The sequence below is a fragment of the Eschrichtius robustus genome, chromosome 14 (genome assembly GCF_028021215.1).
Source record: "Eschrichtius robustus isolate mEscRob2 chromosome 14, mEscRob2.pri, whole genome shotgun sequence".
Classification (NCBI taxonomy): Eukaryota; Metazoa; Chordata; class Mammalia; order Artiodactyla; family Eschrichtiidae; genus Eschrichtius; species Eschrichtius robustus.
The window spans coordinates 74,794,653-74,816,857 of NC_090837.1; the positions used below are offsets into that span (position 1 = coordinate 74,794,653).

Consider the following 22,205-nt stretch of genomic DNA (forward strand, 5'->3'; position numbering starts at 1 on the left):
GCTGAGGTTGAAGGCAGAGCTGGAGACCCAGGGGATGGCTGGTTTCAGTTGGCAAAAAAGAGCTCCTTGTTCCAGAGGAGAAGTTGGCAACCTACAACGTATGTGCCCAGAAGAGACACATAGGCTGGCTTTTGGTGGCCTCTGGGCTGGGCAAGGTCACAACCCACTTCCCCACCCTTGCAGTGAGAATCACCACTAGCTGGCAGGTCACTCCAAGAGTTCCGATGTCCTAATCAAAAAAATCAAGGAAAAGGGTCACGATCTGCCAGTTTCTTTTTAAGTAACTGTTTTTCTGACTATAAAACGAAACGTTCTCAGAGAAGTGGGGAAATTCAGAAAATAATAAAAAGTAAAAAGTAAAGGTCATCCATAATTCCACTATTGAGAAACGACTACTGTTAACACTTTGGATATTACTCATCTTTTTCCTTATATAAAAAAAATTTTTATTCATGGGTGAGATTATATAATATTTGCAAGTTTACTTTTTCTTTTTTTATTTATTTATTTATTTATTTATTTTTGGCTGCATTGGGTCTTCGTTGCTGCGCTCGGGCTTTCTCTAGTTGCAGTGAGCGGGGGCTACTCTTCGTTGAGGTACGCGGGCTTCTCATTGTGGTGGCTTCTCTTGTTGCGGAGCACGGGCTCTAGGTGCACGGGCTTCAGTAGTTGTGGCACGCGGGCTCGGTAGTTGTGGCTCATGGGCTCTAGAGCACAGCCTCAGTAGTTGTGGAGCACGGGCTTAGTTGCTCCATGGCATGTGGGATCTTCCCGGACCAGGGCACAAACCCATGTCCCCTGCATTGGCAGGCGGATTCTTAACCACTGCGCCATCAGGGAAGTCCCTGCTTTTGTTTATTTCACTTAGCATTACACAGCCATTTTCCCAAGCTGTTATAAGCTTCTCATAAACGTAATTTTAATGGGTCCATGAATCATCACTTACTTAATCATTCCCCTATTGTTGGATGCTTAAGTTGTTGAATTTTTGTGTGTATTAAGCTTATTTTTCCTGTTATTTTAAATTATTTCCTTATGATAATTATCCAGAAGTGCAATTACTGGATCAAACAATAAGAACACTTGAAAGGCTTTTTTTTTTTTTTTTTTTTTTTTGGCTGCATTGGGTCTTCGTTGCTGTGCACGGGCTTTCTCTAGGTGTGGCTAGCGGGGGCTACTCTTTGTTGCGGTGCGCGAGCTTCTCATTGCGGTGGCTTCTCTTGTTGCGGAGCACAGGCTCTAGGTGCACAGGCTTCAGTAGTTGTGGCACATGGACCCAGTAGTTGTGGCTTGCGGGCTCTAGAGCACAGGCTCAGTAGTTGTGGCGCACAGGCTTAGTTGCTCCGCAGCATGTGGGATCTTCCCGGACCAGGGCTCCAACCCGTGTCCCCTGCGTTGGCAGGCGGATTCTTAACCACTGCACCACCAGGGAAGTCCCCAAAGGCTTATTTTAAGATTTTTTTCAGGAAAGTGATACCAGTTTACATGGCTCATATTATGAGAGTGCCTGTCTCACTTCATCTTTACCAGCAGTGACAATTACTGGTTTTTAAGCTTTGCTAACACAGAAGGTGCGAAAAAATGATATTTTCATTCATTTGATAGCTACTGAGATTTAATTTCTTTTTATATATTTGTCAGCAATTTATGTTTTCACATATGAATTATCTTTTAATGCCCTTTCCCGTTTTGTCCAAGAGGGATTTAGTACTTTTAATATCAATTTGAACAAGCTACTTAAACATTAAGACCATTACGCTTTGTCACATTTATTGCAGATATTTTTCCTGGTGTATCCATTGCCTTCTAAGTGTGTTTCTAATATTTCGATTTTTGATGCATTCCTCTTGTTTTAATTTAGAAGACCCTTCTCCATCCAGAAATTCGATAAATACTTAAATTTTCTTCAAGTTCTTATGGTTTGTCCTTTCTTTTTTTTTTTTTTTTTTTCTTTAACATTTACCTCTTTATTTCATCTGGAATTCATTTTAGGGGCCAGTGTGAAAGGAGACTCTAAATTATCCACTCCACCCCACACCCACCCCGACGTAGACAGCTGTTTCTGCATCATTGCTTGAGTGAATAATGCTTCCTTTGCTACTGATTTGTGGTTCTCTAGGGGCCATGTGATAAACCCTTATGGATGCCAAATTTGTTTCTAGGCTATCTGATCTAGCTATTCATTCTTATGTCAGTTCCACACCCTTTTAATTATTAAAGCTTTAGAATAGGTGAAAGTAATATAACTCTTTCCAATTTTGTTCTATTTTGTTTTTAGCTTTTTCCCTATTATTCTTTCAAGTTACTTTTAGGATGGTTTTTTTCAAGTCTCCATTTCCCCTTTCCCTCCAAAACATTCCCGTTGGAATATGGAGTACAAATTGGTGTTAAACTTGTGAATTATTTCAAGGAAAATTACCATCTTTTCAGTGCTGTCTACCCATTAAGGAATATTATGTGTTTCTTCACTTGTTTAAGACTTTCTCTTAAATTTCTGTTCAGTTTTGCAATTTTCGTCATAGAAATCGCACATTTCTTAATAATGTCATTTAAGAACTTTTATTGCTTACTAAATGAGCTTTTGTGCATTAAAATGTCTCACTGGTTAATTCTGTCATAAAAAAGCTGTTGATTTTTGTGTATTAAGTTTACATCTAAATACTATTAATTAGTTACTAAACTCTCTTGTTAATTCTGATCTTTATTAGAGAGCTCTCTTACTTATTTTTGGCTGCGTTGGGTCTTCGTTGCTGTGCGGGCTTTCTCTAGTTGCGGCAAGCGGGGGCTACTGTTCGTTGTGGTGCGCAGGCTTCTCCTTGTGGTGGCTTCTCTTGTTGGGGAGCATGGGCTCTAGGTGCACAGGCTTCAGTAGTTGTGGTGCGTGGGCTCAGTAGTTGTGGTTCGCGGGCTCTAGAGCACAGGCTCAGTAGTTGTTGTGCATGGGCTTAGTTGCTCCACGGCATGTGGGATCTTCCCGGACCAGGACTCGAACCCCTGTACCCTGCATTGGCAGGTGGATTCTAAACCACTGTTCCACCAGGGAAGTCCCTTTGCTTCCTTTTTAAATAGCCAAAATAGTTAAGACTATAAATTTACCTTTCATTATAGCTTTGACCACATCACACAAGTTTTTACAGCTCTTTATTTCCTAAATAATCTATTACTGTGTATTTGATTACGTCTTCATTCCATCTTTCTTTAGGAGAATGCCTTTTAAACAAGTAACTGGCTATTTTTAAAACTGTTCTTAATTCTTAGTCCAAGTATGTAACCTGTACAGTTTCTGTATTCTGACATATGTAGTAGAATCACAGCTTATAATGAGGTTTGTTTCAGTTTTGTCTTATTCATTACACTATTTAAGTCATCTAAGTAATACATTTTTTGTTCATTTAATCAGCAAAAGAATACTAGTGATTTCATTTTCCAATACTATTTTTCTATCTTTTTCTTATGTTTTAATAGCTTTTGTGTTATGTAGTTTGAGTCTGCGCTATACAGTATATATGTTATCTATTATGGATTGTAATTTTATCTATATAAATAATTTTTATTTTACTTAATGAATGTTATCTTGAAAAGTACTTTGATTTTACTTGTGTTTTACTTTTATTTTATATCTATTAATGGCTACTAGTGTTTTAATTTTTTTTTTTAATTTTATTTATTTTTTGGCTGCATTGGGTGGGTCTTCATTGCTGTGCGCGGGCTTTCTCTAGTTGCAGCGAGCGGAGGCTACTATTCGTTGCAGTGCACAGGCTTCTCATTGCAGTGGCTTCTCCTGTTGTGGAGCACAGGCTCTAGGCACGCGGGCTTCAGTAGTTGTGGCGCACGGGCTTAGTTGTTCCGCGGCATGTGGGATCTTCCCAGACCAGGGCTCAAACCCGTGTCCCATGCATTGGGCAGGCAGATTCTTAACCACTGTGCCACCAGGGAAGTCCCATGTTTTAATATTTTTAAAAGCACACTTTAATGTCTATTTCTCTATTTATCAAACTTAAGAAAGAAGCAATAACCTGCGAATCTTTATGGTCTAAATTATGAAATTTTGTGTGCTTTACAAGTCTTCTCTCCTTCTCCCACCAGTATTCATCAATCTTAAGTAATTTAATCTTGGATTATTAGGTTACTACTACTATGAAATTCTTATTCAGATTACATTTATTTATTAAGTATCTTCTCTCTAGAGGATTATTTCTGGATTTTGACTCAATCTTGTAACCAAAATTATAATTACTTATTTTGATTTAACTTCATAAATCTACCTGGTTTCAAGTTTTCACTTCTGGTGCTTCTATACCATGATTTTCTCAGAGTTGAGTAGTAAATTTTTTTTGGCTGGAGCATGCATTCAAGAAAGTTGTTAAGTTATTTTTAATTGTGTTTTAAAAAAAGCATAAATTTATCATCTCAACCATTTTCTAAGTATACAGTTTAGTCATGTTAAGTATAGTCACATTGTTATGTAATCAATCTCCAAAACTTTTTCATCCTATAAAACCCAAATTCGAATCCATTAAACAACTACTCATTGCCCTGTCTCCCCAGCCTCTGACGACCATCATTCTACTTTCTGTTTCTATGAATCTGACTACTCTGGATACCTATATAAGTGGAATCATACAGTATGATGATGATTCTCTCGGTCCCTTTGTTCTGTGTATTCTGATGTCCTTTTTGCAGCTGGTTTATTTCACCTAGCATAATGTCCTTATTTCACCTAGCATAATGTCCTATTTCACCTAGCATAATGTCCTTAGGGTTCACCCATGTTGCAGCATGTATCAGAATATTCTAAGATTTAATAATATTCCATTGTATGCATATACTACATTTTGTTCATCCATTCCTCTGTCAGTGGACACTTGAGTAGATTTCACCTCTTGGCTATTATGAATAGTGCTCCTTTGAACATGGGTGTGCAAGTATCTCTTCAAGATCCTGCTTTCAGTTCTTTTGTATATATCCCCAGAAGTGGAACTATTGGATCATATTGATAGTTTTATTTTTAATTTTTTGAGGAATCACTACAGTATTTTCCATAGCAGCTGCACCATTTAATTCTTTTAAAGATAAGCATGTGGGTGGGATTTTTTAAAAATCTGCTTGTGTAAAATGTCTTTGTCTTGCTTTCACTCATAGCTAGGTGTGTTCTTTTCACCTCAAATATATGAAGATGTTGCCTCAGTGTCTCTGAATTTTAGCATCAATTATAAAAGTATAAGGCCAACCATATTTTTGTTCCTTTGTAAGAAACCTAGGGGTTTTTTTTCCTTCAAAGCTGTTTTTAGAATTTTTCCTTTTCCTTGAAATTAAAAAAAAAGAAAATTCTCCTGCTAAGTATAAATAGTGGGGCTCTGGAACACTGTGAACACTTTTTGCCTGAAGAGTCAGCTCTTTTTTTTGTTGTTTTGTTTTGTTTGTTTTCAACTTTAAGTTTCTCTCTTGGGTCCCTTTGTTGTATTCTGATGTCCTTTTGAAAACCTCTATAATTCATGTCCACTCTCTGTCTTCTCTATCCTTTTTCTTCTTTCTTTTTTTAATCTATGGCTTTGTCTTCAGCTCTCTAGTCATTTTCCAAGTCTGTCTCATATTATCACTTTTCCTGCAGTATCCATTCTATTCTTTATTGCCTCCAATTCACATTTCATTTTGCTGTGGATTTCTGACTTCCTTTGGTTCTCTCCTATCCCCATTTCCAGTCTCACACTTCATCTCAACCTAAGGTTTTTTTTAACTAATCACATGTCACAGAATCTATGTTGTTGTTCTTAACAGACATACAATCCCACATGTTTGTAGTTGGGTTTTTTATTTTATTTGTCTTTGCTTTATTGTAGTTGACATTTTCAGAGTTATGCATTTCCATTAGATCTTCAAGATAATGCTCCCCTATTCTGCGGTGCAGGATTTTTCCACAGATGCCATAGTTCTTTTCTCCTCCCTTACCCTTGAATGAGAAAGGCTGGGTTTGGTTTTGGTGTTAGCTGTGCAGATCATCCTTAGAGTTGCTCAGTGTCTGCTGAGGTAATAGTAGAGTCTCTCCTCAGACCTGAAGCTGGTGGTTTCATGTGCACATCCCAAATTCAATACCCCATATTTAGCAGGCCTTCAGTCTTCTAGTGAGTTCTACTAGCCCAAAACAGAATCCTCTCTCAATGCCACTGATTATCAGGAGGAAACTGAGTCAAGCTGTAGTTCTTTGGTCAGATGTAATCATTTTTTTAAAAAACTCCAGTCCCTGGTTTGCATTGCCCTGAGACTTTTCCTGCCCAGAGGGCTTTGCCTGAGAACACTGTGCCTCTGAGGACTCAGGGAACCACCTCACCTCCTTCTGCCCCGAATCTGCAATGACTAGAATAAGAGCAGTATTGATGGGAGCTGCCGTAGGGCACAGGCACGGGGGCTTGTTAACAGTTACAGGCTCTTTGCCTACGAGCCAGCGGCAGACAGAGGGAGGGCTTAAGCTTGAGCTCCCTCCCCATCTCACCCCTGTCTTATGGGTAGGGGGCCAAGCGGCTTTGGACAACCAGAACTTCTCAACGACAGCATTTTAGTCAATGGTAAGGCGTCTGCAGTGAACTGTAATCTTCCTTCTCGGTGTTGCTGTGGGGCTTATGTCCGCTCTCACGGGCATTTTTATGGGAGAGAGAGAAAGGGCGTCTCAGGCACTGATACAGGGGCACCATTTTAACGCCCGCGCTGGCACTTTATAAAGGTCTAGAGTTGTTCTCAACCACGGCTGTACATTGGAATCACCTGGGGAGCTTTCAAAATATACCAGTGTCTTGGCCTCAGCCTGGCCAATGACACAAGCCTCTCTGGGCGGAGTCCAGGCATCAGTAGCTTCGGAGTTCCTCCAGGGGACTCCACTGAGCAACCAGGGCTGAGAACGTTCAGCTCAGAGCAGAGAGCAATGGAAGGGCTTAGTTTCTCATTCAAGTTCTTGTACTGGTGACCTTGGTCAAGTCTTTTCAGCTCTTGTACCTCAGTTCCCCCATTCTAAAATGGGAGTGGTAATGCCTGCCCCTGCTCTAACCACATAAAGATATAGTGGGATAAACAGAAGTTAATGAGGATAGAACTACCCAAAGTTTCATGACTTCAAGGCCCGCAGTACAGCACCCTCTGCAGGGTCTGGGGCAGCAGGAAAAGTAATTCATCCTCCTCCTGGGACCATTGGGCCACCCCACGGATGGTCTTCTCACAATGACGGCAGCAGCACAGGAGAGTAAGCGTAAATACTTAAGGCCTCTTAAGGACCAGGATCAGGACTGGCACCGTGTCAGTGCTGCCTCATTCTACTGGCCAAAGCAAGTCACAAGGTCAAACCCGAAGACCAGGGGAAAGGCGGAAGAATTTCTGAACATAACCTAATCTACCACAGAGTCTTATCTTTCAATCGCCAGAGAGTTCAGGTTTTTATTTCATTCTGTCTGGACCTTTGCAGTGGCCTCCTTTCTGGTCTCCACACCCATGCCATATTAACCTTCCAAAGAGCACAGGTATGACCAAGGCATTTCAATGACCCCCCCAAAACCTTCCCTACCAACCGTCACATGGAACCTGACTCCTGGGCTGGTTTCAATTATCCACACTCTAGCCCCAACCTCCTTTCCCAGCCCTGCCCCCATTTTCCTCTCTACCCACCTGCAATGGGGACGGGTTGGCTAAGACCTCCCTGTTTCCCAGACTTCCATGTTACCTTCCCGGTGCCTCACCTGTGGTCATTGCTCCACCTGAAATTCCCCCAGGTTCTCAGGTCAGAATCCTAGCTCTTCCAAGGTGCCAATTTCCAGTTGAAAGGAATAACTCCTACCTCTGAGTTCCCCAAAGTCCCTTTACCTGGAACCCTCCAATGGCTTTTAGTTCATTCATAACTGAATGAACTAAAATGAATGAACATGTCTTATCTTACCCCCTAGAGCAGTGCCTGGCACACAGTCGGGCAATGGTATTTTTAAGGAGGATGAATGAATGAGTGAATGAATGCCTCTAGTTTTCCTTCTATGCTCTGGGCCACTTGCTGGCGGGGGTTGTAGCTGTGTCTCTAGGCCAGTGCTGGGGCCAAGATGGGCCTCAGATGCCCATTGCTGGGTGTGTGGTTACCCTCACTGCTGTGGGGGCATGATTTGGAGGTTAGCAAAGGAGATAGTTTAGCGCCAGGGAGTTGAATGGAGGAGGTGATGACTGGGACAGGTGTCATCTCCCCCTTTATCTCATTCCCTCCACCTCAGTATCTGGGTCAGTGAGGCAAGGCTGTAGGGCCCCCCAATCTGGGGACACTGAAGAAGAGGTGCTGTGGCTAAAGGTCAAGGTGGTCTTTCTGCCCACAAGTGAGTCTTCAGCGTTCATGCTCCAGCCATGGGTCACCCATCGCCTTTCTCATGGAAATCTTGGGGTTTACCAGTTGCCCGGGCCTAGCCCTTAGCCAGTAGGCACCGCAGCAGACCGGGGTGGTGCCCGGGGCCCCTCCCAGCTCCTGTGCAGCTGACGCGGTCTCTTGTGCCTCCGCAGAAGGACTTCACAGTGCGGGAGGAGCTGCAGCAGCAGGACGTGGAGCGCTGGCTGGGCTTCATCACCTTCCTGTGCGAGGTCTTCGGCACCATGCGCAGCAGCACGGGCGAGCCCTTCCGCGTGCTCGTCTGCCCCATCTACACCTGTCTCAGGGAGGTAAGTCTCTGCCGGCCCTGCCCGAGAGCGTGGGTGCTGCCCTGTCTGCTAACGACGCGCGTCTGCATCTCTGATGCGCCAGGAAAGCTACAAGGCTTGTACCACTTAAAGTGATCAATCATTTGGTTAAGAGAAACGGAACTTCCCAGTGCTTTTGTTTACTCTAGCCAGGTTTTTATTTATTGAGTTTACGTAAAAGGAAATAATCCCCCAAAGGAAAGTATTATGAACTCAGACTGCAGTCATTCATACTCTAGAACACTGCCTACAGAAGGGAGATCTACAGAAAATATTGAGTGAATAGATCTTTGGACTGGATTGGTTTACCATTGAATTATTTATTTTAAAATATATTTGCTTCTAAATTTCCTCTGATAAAGAAATAAATAAGGATAATAAAGAAACTTTTAAGAAGCAAGAAGTCAGTGGGGTGATTGCCCTACCAGGTATCATAATCCACTTTGGAGGGTCACCCTTGGCAGCTCGCAAGGGGTAGAATTGAAGGGCAAATGTGGAAGCTATTGGTGTGTCCAGTGAAAGGCTGGTGGCTCAAAGCACAGTCATGAGAGTGAGGAGGGGGAGGGCCAGTTGCATTCCAGTTATATCTTTGAGTTAGAACCAACAGGACTTGCTGACATGAGATACAGAGAAGGAAGGAAGTGACGTAGGGTCCTCATCTACCACCCTGCTGGCACCAATTCCTGGGATGGGGAAGCTGGAAGAGAAACAAGTAGAGTGTGGATGAAAACCGAGAGTTTGGGTGGCCTGTTAGCCATCCCTGGGGACACAGGCTTCAGCGTTGTGTGAAGTGTCGACCTGTACCTGGTGCTGGGGACTGGATGGGGTCACCCAAGGGGGGGCGGTGGTGAGATGGAGGAGGGGAGGTGGACAAGGAGTGGCCGGGAGGCTGGAAACAAGCCAGGAGGGTGCAATCATCACAGCCCTTGTCCAGCAGGGCCAGCCCGCACCTCACAGGTGCTGGTCCCCTCCCACCCTCAGCAGCTGGTCCCAAGATGCTGGTCCCAAGAGGAACAGCCTCTGGGGAATCAGTGGGACCAGGACAGAGAAGAGGCCTGGGTTTGGCAACAAGGAGGGGCCCACGGTATCAGTGGAGTGAGAACAGAAGCTACATTTGCCTCGTTGGGGAGTCGGTGGAGGTGAGGGCATGAGTGTGGACACGTTTTTGGAGAAGTGTTTCTGTGAAAGGCCGCAGGGAAAGAGAACTTGTCAGCTAAAGGGGAGGTATGCGGTCAAGAGACACTTTTGTGTTTCTGAAAGAAAGATAATAGAGCAGCTTAAGAGAAAGGAGGGGGTATCTGTAAATGTTTTTGAAGCATCCATTTATAGGAAAATAGCACATTCATTCCAGACTGCGTGGATCTGCACGAAAGCAGAGCACGCAGGCCTCTCCTGGGTGCTTTGTGGCCCTGTAAGCCTCTACCACTTCACGTAGCCAGAGATGTTTCTTGACAAATGTACTTGAATTCAGACTTGTTTCTCAGATTCAGACAATGACCTCTTCCAACTTGAGTTCACTCTCAAAGTGTCCTCAGCTCAGACTGAAGTACCAAGATAGGCCATGGCTATGCTTTTTGCATCCCTTTGGGATGCTTTGCAGGTAGCCCTCTTGGAGGCAGGGGGCTGGCCCTGGTGGCCTCTTGGAGTCCTCTCATCCTTGCCTGAGCTGCCCTGCGCCCTGACCACCCACCTCAAGGCAGGGAGAAGCACTGTTCTAGGGCATTGACCTGGATTGCCCCAACATGTTCCCTCTGCGTGATCTGGGCACCTCCTGGTGTTGCTGTCACCTGCTCCCCCGAGCAGGAAGCAGGGCTACAGCCGAGCCCTGGCCCTGGCTGCTGGGACACTTCTGACACCACCTGAGGTAGTGCGAACCTTCCGGTGTGAGATCCGGCAAGTGCCAGGTCTGCACAGACCAGAAATAAGGAGCCTCCCCTGCCGCACACTTGCTTGTTGCATTAAACTCACACAGACCCCGCCAGGCTCATGGTAAACTTGAAGGGTAAATAAATGATCAATGGTTTTCACCATTTTGTAAAAGAGGAAACCACCGCCCCGCGTTCCAAACTATCTGCTTGAGGCCACATGGGGAGACCCCTGAATTCTTAGAGTCAGCTGCTGCCTCCTGTACCTTATGACACATACACGCATACCCAGGCCTGACCCACGTCCCAAAGCAGGTTGAGCCAGCTCTGGGATGTTTCTAGAAGCCAAAATCACTGCCGCTGCCTTTCTCTATGCTGTACAAGTTTAGGCTCTTCCCCCGGGGCCATGTAGATGGCTGACCCCAAATGTACAGGGCCCACCCTGCCCTGAGGTCATCCCAGCTCCCTGAACCATCCCCAGGCCAGCATCTCTGGCTGCCCACTAGACACATCCCGAGTCAAGCCTCGAGCCTTCCAACAGGATGTGCCAGCGGTGCCCCAAACCCTCCTGCTCACTCCCTGTCCTCACGTGGCCCAGACCCAGCCTTCCTGCCCCACTGTGGCCAGACAGCAGCCCCAGGACTCGCCAACTGCCCTTTCTCAGTATCATGGGACACCCACTCCATCCTCTGCTTCGGCACCACCCCCTAAGGCTTCCCCTGCTCCCCTCTCCTTGATGCCCCCGAGTCAAACACAAACCCCCGGGCCATCTTGGCGCGAAGAGTCTCGTTTGGAACAAACCTAAGGGAAAGATACAAAATCCTCAGTCTCGGGGTCTTCATGCTCACGGAGGCCACCTTCACTGGATGAGGGGCTTACCCAGATTGAGCGTGTGCTTAGCCCCTGAGCCCCTTCAGGCTGGAGGACAGCCAGCTCTCTGAGAGATGCCCTGCCCTAGAGCGAGGCCCCTGGGCATTTCCTTCCACACTCTGACCTAGTTGAATTAACCCCCTCTCAGTCACTCAAGCTTGAAATCCTAGACTCCATCCTTGGAGTCTCTCTCCTCCTGGCCCTAAAACACCTCCTTCCAGGCCCAGCTCAAGCCACCTCTTCTGGAACCTCCCCTGTCCCCACCCCCAGCCGAGTGTACCAGGAGCTCCCTCCTGAGCGAGGCAGTGCACTCCATCCTTATAGCTCCATCCTTTTTACATCACCTTAGAGGATGTTTTAGTATTGATAACAGTACAGTGGAAGGCATTGTCCAAAGCACTTAATGCATTCTCTTGTCTTTTAACTCGGGCAACACCCTGAAGATTATCATCCCCGTTTTCCAGAGAACAGAGAGATCAGACAGCTTGCTCACAGCCCCACAGTTAGCGGGCAGCAGAGTCAATATCGGAATCCAGACGTGACTGCCCGAGTCCCTGCTCCTAAACACCCTGCTTCACTGCCTTACAAGCAGAGCAGGAGCTGCTCTTATTCTATTCTCGTCCGTACCCAGCGCCTACTCTGTGGCGGAAGCCAAATAGATCTTTGTGGGATTGATCCTGTTTTTGCCATAAATAGCATGTGCCAATCAGAGATCCCTCTTCGAGGGATGGAGAAGAATAATTTTCAACAAGCTCTTTAATTGTTTAAGAGCAAACAGTTTCTGCCAAGATGGTTTTCCAAGTGAGTGAGGAGTATTACTGGTGACCAGAAGCTGCGCGAGTCTCCTTGCCCTACTGTTTACAGCTCATATTTGCCTCATGAGCTCTTTTTAATTTTTTTTAATGTTTTCAAATGTTTATTGTGGTAAGAACACTTAACATGAGATCTACTCTCATAACAGCATTTTAAGTATACAGTACAGTATTGTTATCTGTAGGCACAATGTAGTACAGCAGATCTCTAGAATTTATTCATCTGGCATAACTGAAATTTTATACCCGGTGATTAGCAACCCCCCACTTCCTCCTCCCCCCAGCCTCCGGCAACTCCTATCCTATTCTTTGTTTCTATGAATTTGACTATTCTAGATCCCTCATAGAAATGGAAACATGCAGTATTTGTCCTTCTGTGACTGCTTATTTCACTTGGCATAATGTCTTCCAGATTCAACCATGTTGTCCCATATTGCAAATTTCCTTTTTTTAAGGCTGAATAGTATTCCACTGTGTATAGACCACATTTAAAAATCTATTCATCTCTCGATGGACATTTAGATTATTTCCACATCTTGGCTGCTGTGAATAGTGTTGCAATGAACATGGAAGTGCCAATATCTCTTCCAGATCTTGATTTCAGTACTTTTAGAGAAATACCCAGGAGTGGGATTGCTGGATGATATACTGTAGAAGTTCTATTTTTAATTTTTTGAGGAACCTTCCTACTGTTTTCCACTGAAGCTGTACCATTTTGTATTCCCATCAACAATGTACGAGTTCTAATTTCTCAACACTTTTTAATCTTTTGTAGTCATATATATATATATAAAATGGCCTTCTTAACAGGTGTGGGGTGGTTTTGATTTGCATTTCCTTGATGATTAGTGACCTTGAGCATCTTTTCATATGCCTGTCGGCCATTTGTATGTCTTCTTTGGAAAAATGTCTATTCAAATCCTTAGCCCATTTTTAAAAATCCGGTTATTAGTTTCTTTTGCTTTGGGGCTGTAAGAGTTCCTTAAATTTTTTTGAAAATTAACCCCTTATCAGATATATGGTTTACAAATATTTTCTCCCATTCTGTAGGATGCCTTTTCACTCTGTTGTTAACTTTGCTGTACAGAAGCCTTGTAGTATGATGTAGTCCCACTTGTCTGTTTTTGCTTTTGTGCTTTTGGTGTCATATCCATGAAATCACTGCCAAGACCAATGTCATGAGACTTTTCCCTTATGTTTTCTTCAAGGAGTTATAGTTTCAGGAGTTATGTTTATAAGTCTTTAATCCATTTTTTAGTTTATTTTTGTGTAAGGTATAAGCTAAGAGTCCAGTTTCATTCTTTGGCATGTGAATATCCAGTTTTCCCAACACCATTTGTTGAAGAGACCATGCTTTCCCCATTGTGCTTTCCTGGCACCTTTGTTTCTGTCCACTCCCTCTCAGTTGACCATACATGCATGGATTTATTTCTGGGCTCTCAATTCTGTACCATTAGTCTATATGTTTGTTTTAATTACTGTAGCTTTGTAATATATTTTCCTTTTTTTATATAAATTTATTTATTTATTTTTGGCTGCATTGGGTCTTCATTGCTGCATGCAGGCTTTCTCTAGTTGCGACGAGCGGGGACTACTCTTCGTTGTGGTGTGGTGGCTTCTCTTGTTGCGGAGCACAGGCTCTAGGCGTGTGGGCTTCGGTAGTTGTGGCTCGCAGGCTCTAGAGTGCCGGCTCAGTGGTTGTGGTGCACGGGCTTAGTTGCTCCGCGGCATGTGGGATCTTCCCCGACCAGGGATTGAACCCGTGTCCCCTGCATTGGCAGGCAGATTCTTAACCACTGCACCACTAGGGAAGTCCCTGTAATATATTTTCAAATCAGGCTGTATGATGCCTCCTGATTTGTTCTTTTTCAAATTGTTTCAAGATTGCTTTGGCTATTTGGAGTCTTTTGTGGTTCCATATGAGTTTTAGATTTATTTTTTCTACTTCTGTGAAAAATAACACTGGAATTTTGATTAGAGATTGCATTGAACCTGTGGGTCACTTTGAGTAGTATTGACATTTTAAATATATTAGTCTTCTAATCCAAGATCGGGAACAAGACAAAGAATGCCCAGTCTCATCACTCTTATTCAACATAGTACTGGAAGTCGCAGCCAGAGCAATTAGGCAAGAAAAAGAAATAAAAGGATATCCAAATCAGAAAGGAAGAAGTGAAATTGTCTGTTTGCAGATGACACGATCTTGTATATAGAAAACCCTAAAGACTCCACACACAAAAAACTGTTAGGACTAAAAAATGAATTCAGTAAATTTGCAGGATAAAAATCAACATACAAAAGAATCAATTGCATTTCTATATGCTAATAACAAACTATCCAAAAAAGGAAATTAGGAAAATGATCTCATTTACAATAGCATCAGAAAGAATGAAACACTTAGGCATAAACTTAACTAAGCAAGTGAAATACTTGTACGTTGAAAACTACAAAATACTGATGCAAGAAATTAAAGACACAAACAAATGCTAAGACGTCCCTCAAGCTGTTTTTAATAGCATTCTAAGGACCCCTTCATCCTGCTAAGGTCCTCAGCCAAACTGTGACTGCAAGGGTTCCACACACAGGAGGGCTGTAATCAGTGTCTGTGGCCTGAGCTAAGGGTTTTATCATCTCCCGTCTCACCTGGAACTGACCTGGCAGGTTTGGGGTCTGGCTCACCCAGTGCCATCCCTCATCCCCTTTTTCCTGACCCTACAAGGCTCTCTGCCACCTCTGTAACCCAGTGGTGATGTTGCTAGACTCCTCCAAGTTATCAGTGAATGGTTCTCTCTGGGCCCCTTACTTCAAGAGCTTTGTTGAAACTTCCTCTGCAGGGGATACTGGGGTGGATTTTAACCCCTCACACTTGTTTCCTCTGAGCCGACTTGCCCCATGCACCATGGGTGTTTTTATCCACTCCCTCTCATCCTTCCTCCCTCCCCCAAACATCCCACCTTTCCTCTCTGCATTCCCATCCTCCTGCCCTCTTCTGAGTCCGGCAGCCATAGCCAGAGGTCAGAGTGGAGGAAGGGAGGAAGGGAGGGGGTGCCTCTGTCAGGAATCTCTCCTCCTTCTGCACCCCTCTGTGACCCCCACCAACCTCTCCCTCTGGTTGGCTCCCTTGCTCTCCTTCCCCCAGGCACCAGAAACCCCATCTGCCCCTCCCTGCCCTTCCTCTGAGGGGTGTCTCTGAGCCACAATCCCCCCAGGGGTGCAACTGGCGGGGCTCCTGGAGGAGGCTGGCAGGCGCGCAGGCTGTGGAGGAGAACACAGAGGGCAACGAGTCAGGCTTCTCCGGAAATGAAATTGCTCCGTGCAACAATGAGAGAGCCACTTTTTTAACTTTTTGCGTGAGCGTGCATTCAATTGCTCACATTGTTTTGGCTCCAGGGGGAAATCTGACCTCGGAAAAGGCTGAGATGAAGTGGGTGTGGGTGGAGATCCTCCACTCTTTCACAGGGCTGAGAGAGTCAAGCAGAACATTCCTCAGAGGTAATTTCCAGTGGGACCATTCCTCCCTTCCCGAGAGCAGGAGATGGGGCTGTGTCTAGCCACCCAGCTGGGGCCAAGGCAGGGCCCCCTGGGGCTGGAAGAGACCAAGGTCGGCTGTGCCCAGGGTGGTGATGGACCCTAACGGGAAGCAGAGACTCAAAATTATCCTCCATGCAGCCCAGGACTCTCAGTTGCATCCCTGGCAGGGGTGGGGAGTGCCTGCCCCCTCCCTGCCCCCTCTAATCTTTGGGAAGCTTTTACAAAATTACAAATTCTCAGACCAATTAAATCAGACTTTCTGGGGATGGGTTTTGAGGAGGCACGGGAGTGGGGGGAGATTTAAGCTTCCCATGTAACTCCAATGTGCAGCCAAGGTTAAGAAACACGAGTAGCCGCATCCTAGGTGCACTTCGTGAGGCCGCTGATGAGCAAAGGGCACGTGGAAAGGTACCACCGGAAGAGCCAGAGAGACCAGAGTTTGAATCCCAGCTCTGCCACTTACTAGCTGTGGGGCTTTAACCTAATTCTTCATCTTTCTGAACCTCAATATTTTCTCTTTGCATGGGAAAAATGGGAATAATTCATTCTGCGGGTTTGTTTTAAGGCTTAAAATAAGTGAGATGTTCACATGAAGCAAGTAGTGTGTGACAGCCCGTCGGTGAGCTGACATGTGAATTGCTGTTGAAAGCAAACCGTATTCCAGGCATTACTCAAGAGAAGTATCGCATCACAGGAGCCCCAGAAAGTAAGATCCATTCTCCTAACTGGGCACCAAGGCCCCCCACGATCGCAACCCCTTTTCCTGGAGAATCTCTCATGAGTCCTACAGCTGCAGCCACCCTGTTCCTGTTGTGTTTCCACAGAAGGTCTCTTACATTCCTCCTGCCTTGAGCGTGATCTCCTCCTCCTGCCTGACTCTAGCCCACCTTCAAGACCAGGTTCACTTCCCACCGCGTCCCCACCCCGCCCCAATTTACTCTTGCTGCAGCATTCTGCAGAACTCGCATCCGCACCAGCCTGCCAACACCCGCTCTCTGGACATGGCCTTTACCAGTGGTTGGATGAATGCCTGGTGACTTCTTGATTGCTTTAAAATCATTTCCACCTTCCATTGGTACCTGAGGATAGGCTGCGTCTCATCTATCATGTAACCCTGACTGCATTTTGTTCAGGACTCTGTGTCCATTCAGTAAGCGGTGATTTGGTTTGAGACAAAGCTAGTTTCTTACTGAACTGCAAAGTTTCCTAGTTGTACTAAAAGGAAGGAGTACAAGTTGTGATCCTCCCTGAAAAGGCTTACAATCCACTTGGCTACCACATCCCCAGAGATCAAGCGGCTGTGAACATTTATGATGGGTTGTACGAATATAGAGGTGGAGGGAGTTTAGGAGTGTGGGCAGCTGCTGGGGGCAAAGGGGAAGGGGGACTACAGCTTAAGGGGAAGTGGGCTTCAGACAGGTATTGGCAGGGAAGGAGAAAGGCCCCCAAGAAGAAAACTTTGAGCGGAGGACTGGGAGCCAGAATGAAGCACGGCCCGTCTGTGTGGTGTGGTAAAGAGACGGCCTGATGGGTGGGTCATGGGCCGGCACTGGCTCCCAGCAGAGGCATTCGGGTGGACACAAGATGATACTGAGAACCTCTCTCTGAGAGTGTTTTAAGCCGGAGAGCAACACCATGGGAAGCATAAAGGAGAGTTTGTTTATTCATTCAACAAACACTGAGAAAAATGCTATTTCTTTACTGAATTGAAAAGTCTCCCAGACACTTTTCCTGCTAGAAATGTGCTGAGATAAAGTCTAATAAATCTGGGGCACTCCCTGGCCAGAGAGACCCACGGATAACTCAGCGCATGGTGGAAAGTACAGTGCTCAAAATAAGGTGAGAGTGGGAAGCAGGAATGTGGGTGCCCAGAAGGCAGATGAGACAAGATCTGCCTGGCAAGGGCATCTTAGCCGAGAACACTCTGACTAGAACCTTCAATCAAGCAGGCTAAGAAGCAGGAAGGGAAGGGCTGGAACGAAGCTTGAAAATTCAGGAGAACCTTCCTCCATGAACAGTTTATTCCAGCCCTAGTCTTAGGCACAGACCCCGCTTGGAATGTTCCTCTGAGATTGCAGCCTTCCCAGGGCAGGTACACAGCCCCTGGGCGCTGGTTTAGCGGCAGAGTTCCTGCAGGTCCAGCAGCTGCTGCTATGAATACCCAGCTGAAGCAACCATTCCTGTAACCTCTGCAGAAATAACTCCCCACAGTTTTTTGTCCCCTCCAGAGCTGCCGTCCCCCTCTTCCACTCGGCAGCCAAGTCACTCTGTGGTGTGATGCCGCTGACCTACTCAGGCACCCCCCCAAACACACACACACACACACACACACACACACACACACACACACACGAGCACCCTGATGTGTCCCCACCTGAGGCGAGGCTTCCCGGATCCTTGACCTCCTCAAGATAAAATTCAGGTCTCACCCCACCCCCACTCCCCGACCCTCCCCCAGCCCCCCCTTTAACTGTCCTACTTCCTTAGCCAGACTCTGCAAACTGAAATGTGAAATTTGAAGCCAGTGTTCTCCTTAGCAACCATGGTAACACAGGATCTGATAGAGAGCCTGGAGTTATAAAAATACCAGCTTCCACCAGACACTGGTTTCCAAAGGGAAACCAGTCTCCACGCCAGAAGCGTTTTTAAACAGTCTTAAAACTCAAGAGATTTCCAAACCCATCTCAACATGGCTCAGGAGGACATCTCTTCAATTCCGTTTTGGAAGGTGGTGCAGTTGCAAGCTTTCGGTATTTTCTCTAAAATTTAGAGACGCAGAAAAGATGTGGCTCTCTGAGAATTCGGTAGCCGTGTCAAGGATATATAGGTGGGAGCGGCTGTTCCTAAACAGCAGATATTCGACATTTTTTTTTTAAGTTAGATTGAATTGCTGCCACTCCTTCCAAGTTCCCTCCCAGCGAGTCCTCAGCGCCATCAATCCTCCTAATTATAGAGGGGGACTGATTTGATCTATCTCCCCTTCGTTGAAGACAGCTTTAATTAACATAACCATTCTCTAGCAGGAATTTACGTTTAAGCCCTCGAGTGGAGAGCTAAGAGGTAGAGCTGTCTAAACTTCTCTGCTCAGGGCCAGAAAGAAACGTCCTGCATCGCTGTCCTCCAGTGCCTCCCCTCCCCCACGGAGGCCCCCTGCGGCACGGCCTCTCGCCTTCTCCCGGCGCTGCCTGCAGGGGGCGCCTGGCCTTGCGGGTTGGGGGTGGGGTGCTCTTCCTGGAGGCACGGGGCCTCCCCCGGCCCAGCCCCCAGCCCCGCCTCCGCCGCCCTGGGCGGACCGGCTCTCCCCACCTCCCCACCCCGCTCCGCGCTCTCTTCTGCTTCCTCTTACCTCCTGGGGCCATGCCTTGTAATTTTGAAAAATATTCTAACTCAGTAATTAATGTCTGAACTTCAAGAGGCCCCTGCTTTCTGCAGAGTCGCGCAGAAGGCGGGCAGGGACGGGGAGGGGCCGGGGTGTGGATTCTTTTTCTAAGCTGGCGAGTGGAAGGTGGAGGATGCATTGTTTCCTGGTAGAGTTTGTGTACAAGATACACACATATATACATGTACACATACGCATGCGTCTGTCCATAGATTTCTTTTAAATCCTTTGGGTTTGGAAAAAAAGCATCCTTCCCCTTGCTCCGTCCCAGTGGCGTTTTCCCGGTGGGCTGATGTCAGAGGCTGCTCAGCCAGCTGGGGAGCGTGTGGGGAGACAAGCTGGGACACTTTGTGAGTGTTTAGGTCCGGGCAGGGGAGTGGGGATTGGCTAGGAGGGAGAGGGAGTGACCTATATATTTAGAGGATAAGAAATCAGGAGCTGTGGGGTAAAAAAAATGGCCATCAGTAACTTCAGATAACACAGAAGTCAAAAAAAAAGTTTGCCTAGTTCCCACCCACCAGGAGGTTGTAAGCAGCCCCAGTGAATCCTGGCTCAGCGTCCCCCAACAAACGCCTCCTCGTGGTTTGCCCATCCCCCGTCCCAGCCCTGCCAGCCCTACCTGCCCCGCCAGCCCTACCTGCCCCAGCTCGGGTCCCCTCCACCCAGCAGTTTGGGTGCCAAGGGATGAGCGGGCTGCTGGGGCCTAGGCACGAGCATGCTGTGCGTGGCCCCTGCCCTCACAGAGCTGCTGTCTACTGGGGAGAAGATGTGGAAACACAAAGTGCCCTGTGCTGGGAGCTGGTGCATAAATCACACGCCAAGTCTCTCCAGGACCCACACTGATCTTTCTTTAACCTGCTCCAGCGCTCAGGGTCAAAGAATTTAAATCCAGCAGCTGAAGATACCCCACTCACTGCTGCCCCACCTTCAGAGTAGATGACGTTTAGGCAGCACTTGTTGGTGTGGAAACCAGCAAGTTAGGAACCACCTTTTCTCCTCTTTTCTGTCCACCTCAAGTCCTAGCTAGAGCCCAGTTCCTTATCGATGGCTCCACTGTCAGTGCTGCCAGCAAGGATCCGTAGGTAACCGGTAACCGGAGGCCTGCGCCGGCCAGGACCAGCCTTTCTTGTAGCCAGAAGAGAAGGGTGTGTGGGGAGACGTGGACTTCAGAGCTAGACAGACCCAGGCAGCTTACCCACTCTGGCCCTCAGTTCCTTGTCGGGATGAGGATTAAACGTAATTTAGTAGATTTGCTAATTACAAGTTGACTTCCTCCCTTCGTTGTAGCAGGACACACAAAACAAAGACATGAAAAACAAAAGACACAGAGTAAAGGGATCAGCCAGCAGCATATTCATATGGTATAAAATGAAGTGCTTCTTAATGAGAAAAAACGTGAAGGAACACAGGAGATGAAGTTTCAGGGCCTTTGTCCTTGCCGTTCCTTCTGGGAGAATGCCCTTCCAGGTATCCTTCCAGACCTCTTCTGGATGTCAGTTCCTCAGAGGGACCCTCCCAGACCATACTCCTCACAGCCTGCTTTCTTTTTCTCCATAGCCCTGACTGGTATCTGACTCCACCTTAAGAGTTTTCTTCGTTAATCTGCTTGTTTTCTGTCTCCCCAACTAGCATGGAAACTCTCTAAAGGCAGGGGCTGGTCTACTCTGTTCATAGCTGTATCTCCAGTGCCTGGAACAGTGCCTGCCATATAGTAGGTGCTCAATAAATCCTGTTGAATAAATTAATGAAATAGAATGTCTAGACTGAACAAAGGAGACAACAGTCACCCTTCTAGAGTGAATCGAGGAAGATTGCTCAGGGGAGATAAATCCAGAATCCTTGAAGAGGCAAGGTGAGCAAGCAGAGTGGGCCTGGCTGGTCGTGGTCCCTAGAGATGAGCTCAGAATGAGGGAGGGAAGAGGAACACTCCCCCCGAAATCCAACTCAAAGGAGCGTGCGCAGAACGTGAGCAGAAACTGCTGCCAGTCAATGAAGCTGCCCGTATTCTGTCCCCACATTTCGCTCTAGTTAAGTGGTCTTTTCTCGACTTCTGTCTGCGAGGCTTCATGTGAGATTTAATTAGCCTGTCCAAAGTCAGAATCCTATGAGCCACCATCGTGAGAAGTCAGGGTGGGCTTCTGGCCCTGCTTCATAGATCGAGAGCCTTGGGGAAGGGATTGTGGAGGGGCCACTGAGTGAGCACCTGCTGGGTTCCATGCCGGCTTCAGCGGGGCCTGGAGATGCAATCAAGGAGCAGAGCCTTCCTCTCCTGCCTCTCGCCTGAGGAGGAGGAGTAAGGAGGATGCACAGGGCACAGGAGGGTGCTGTGAGGGTCGGAAGAAGGTGAGGGCTGGACACCAGAGGTGGGAGAGTGGAGCGGGTGAGAGAGGACACCCACAGTCACAAACGCTGAGGAGAACGAAACCTCTTAGCCCTTGACAATCACAGCACAATCCCAGCGATGGAGCAACACATCCAGTACAATATAATGGCAGCCACTATGTCATTGTACCTTATCTGGTAGCTGCGTTTTTTAAAAGGCACCAGTGAAATTAATTTCAATATCTTTTATGTTATCTAATATATCCAAAGTATTATTTCAACGTATAATCAATATTAAAAAGCATCAGTGAGATTTTTTTTTCTATTATTCTTTTTTGTCCTAAGTCTGAAATCCAACGTGTATTTTACACTTAAAGCATCTCTCAATTCGGACTCGGTGCCTTTCAAGTGCTCAAGGACACGGGTGGCTGGTGGCTTCTGGAATCCTCGGGCTTTTGGAACAGTCTGGACCCCGAAAGTATCTGGATCCCCAAAGTCTCAAAAGTATTTTTATAGCTTCTCTCTCTGAGCACCCAGAAGCAAAGGAAGGCGGTGTGAACTGAGACCTTAAACGCATAGTCGACATGCTAACACTGCTCGGTTGGCCAGAGGTCCATGATGGGGTCTGCAGAAGGCAATCCTTGTGACCCCAGAATGAAAAAAAGATGGAGAGAGTGAAAGGGGGAGGCAGAAAAGGTAAGAGAGAAGAAAAACACAGAAAGGGGAAAAAGAGGT

The 22,205-nt window shown here is 46.4% G+C and overlaps 1 protein-coding gene across 6 annotated transcripts in view; it reads left to right on the top strand.

Moving 5' to 3' along the window:
* The window catches only part of CTIF (cap binding complex dependent translation initiation factor), a 300,225-nt gene that overhangs the window by 254,780 nt on the left and 23,240 nt on the right, over positions 1 to 22,205 (top strand). For all 6 annotated transcript variants that reach the window (XM_068562497.1, XM_068562498.1, XM_068562500.1 and 3 more), the window contains exon 10: positions 8,518 to 8,673. In XM_068562497.1, the coding sequence (XP_068418598.1) occupies positions 8,518 to 8,673 (156 nt within the window). The remainder of the gene's footprint in view (positions 1 to 8,517; positions 8,674 to 22,205) is intronic.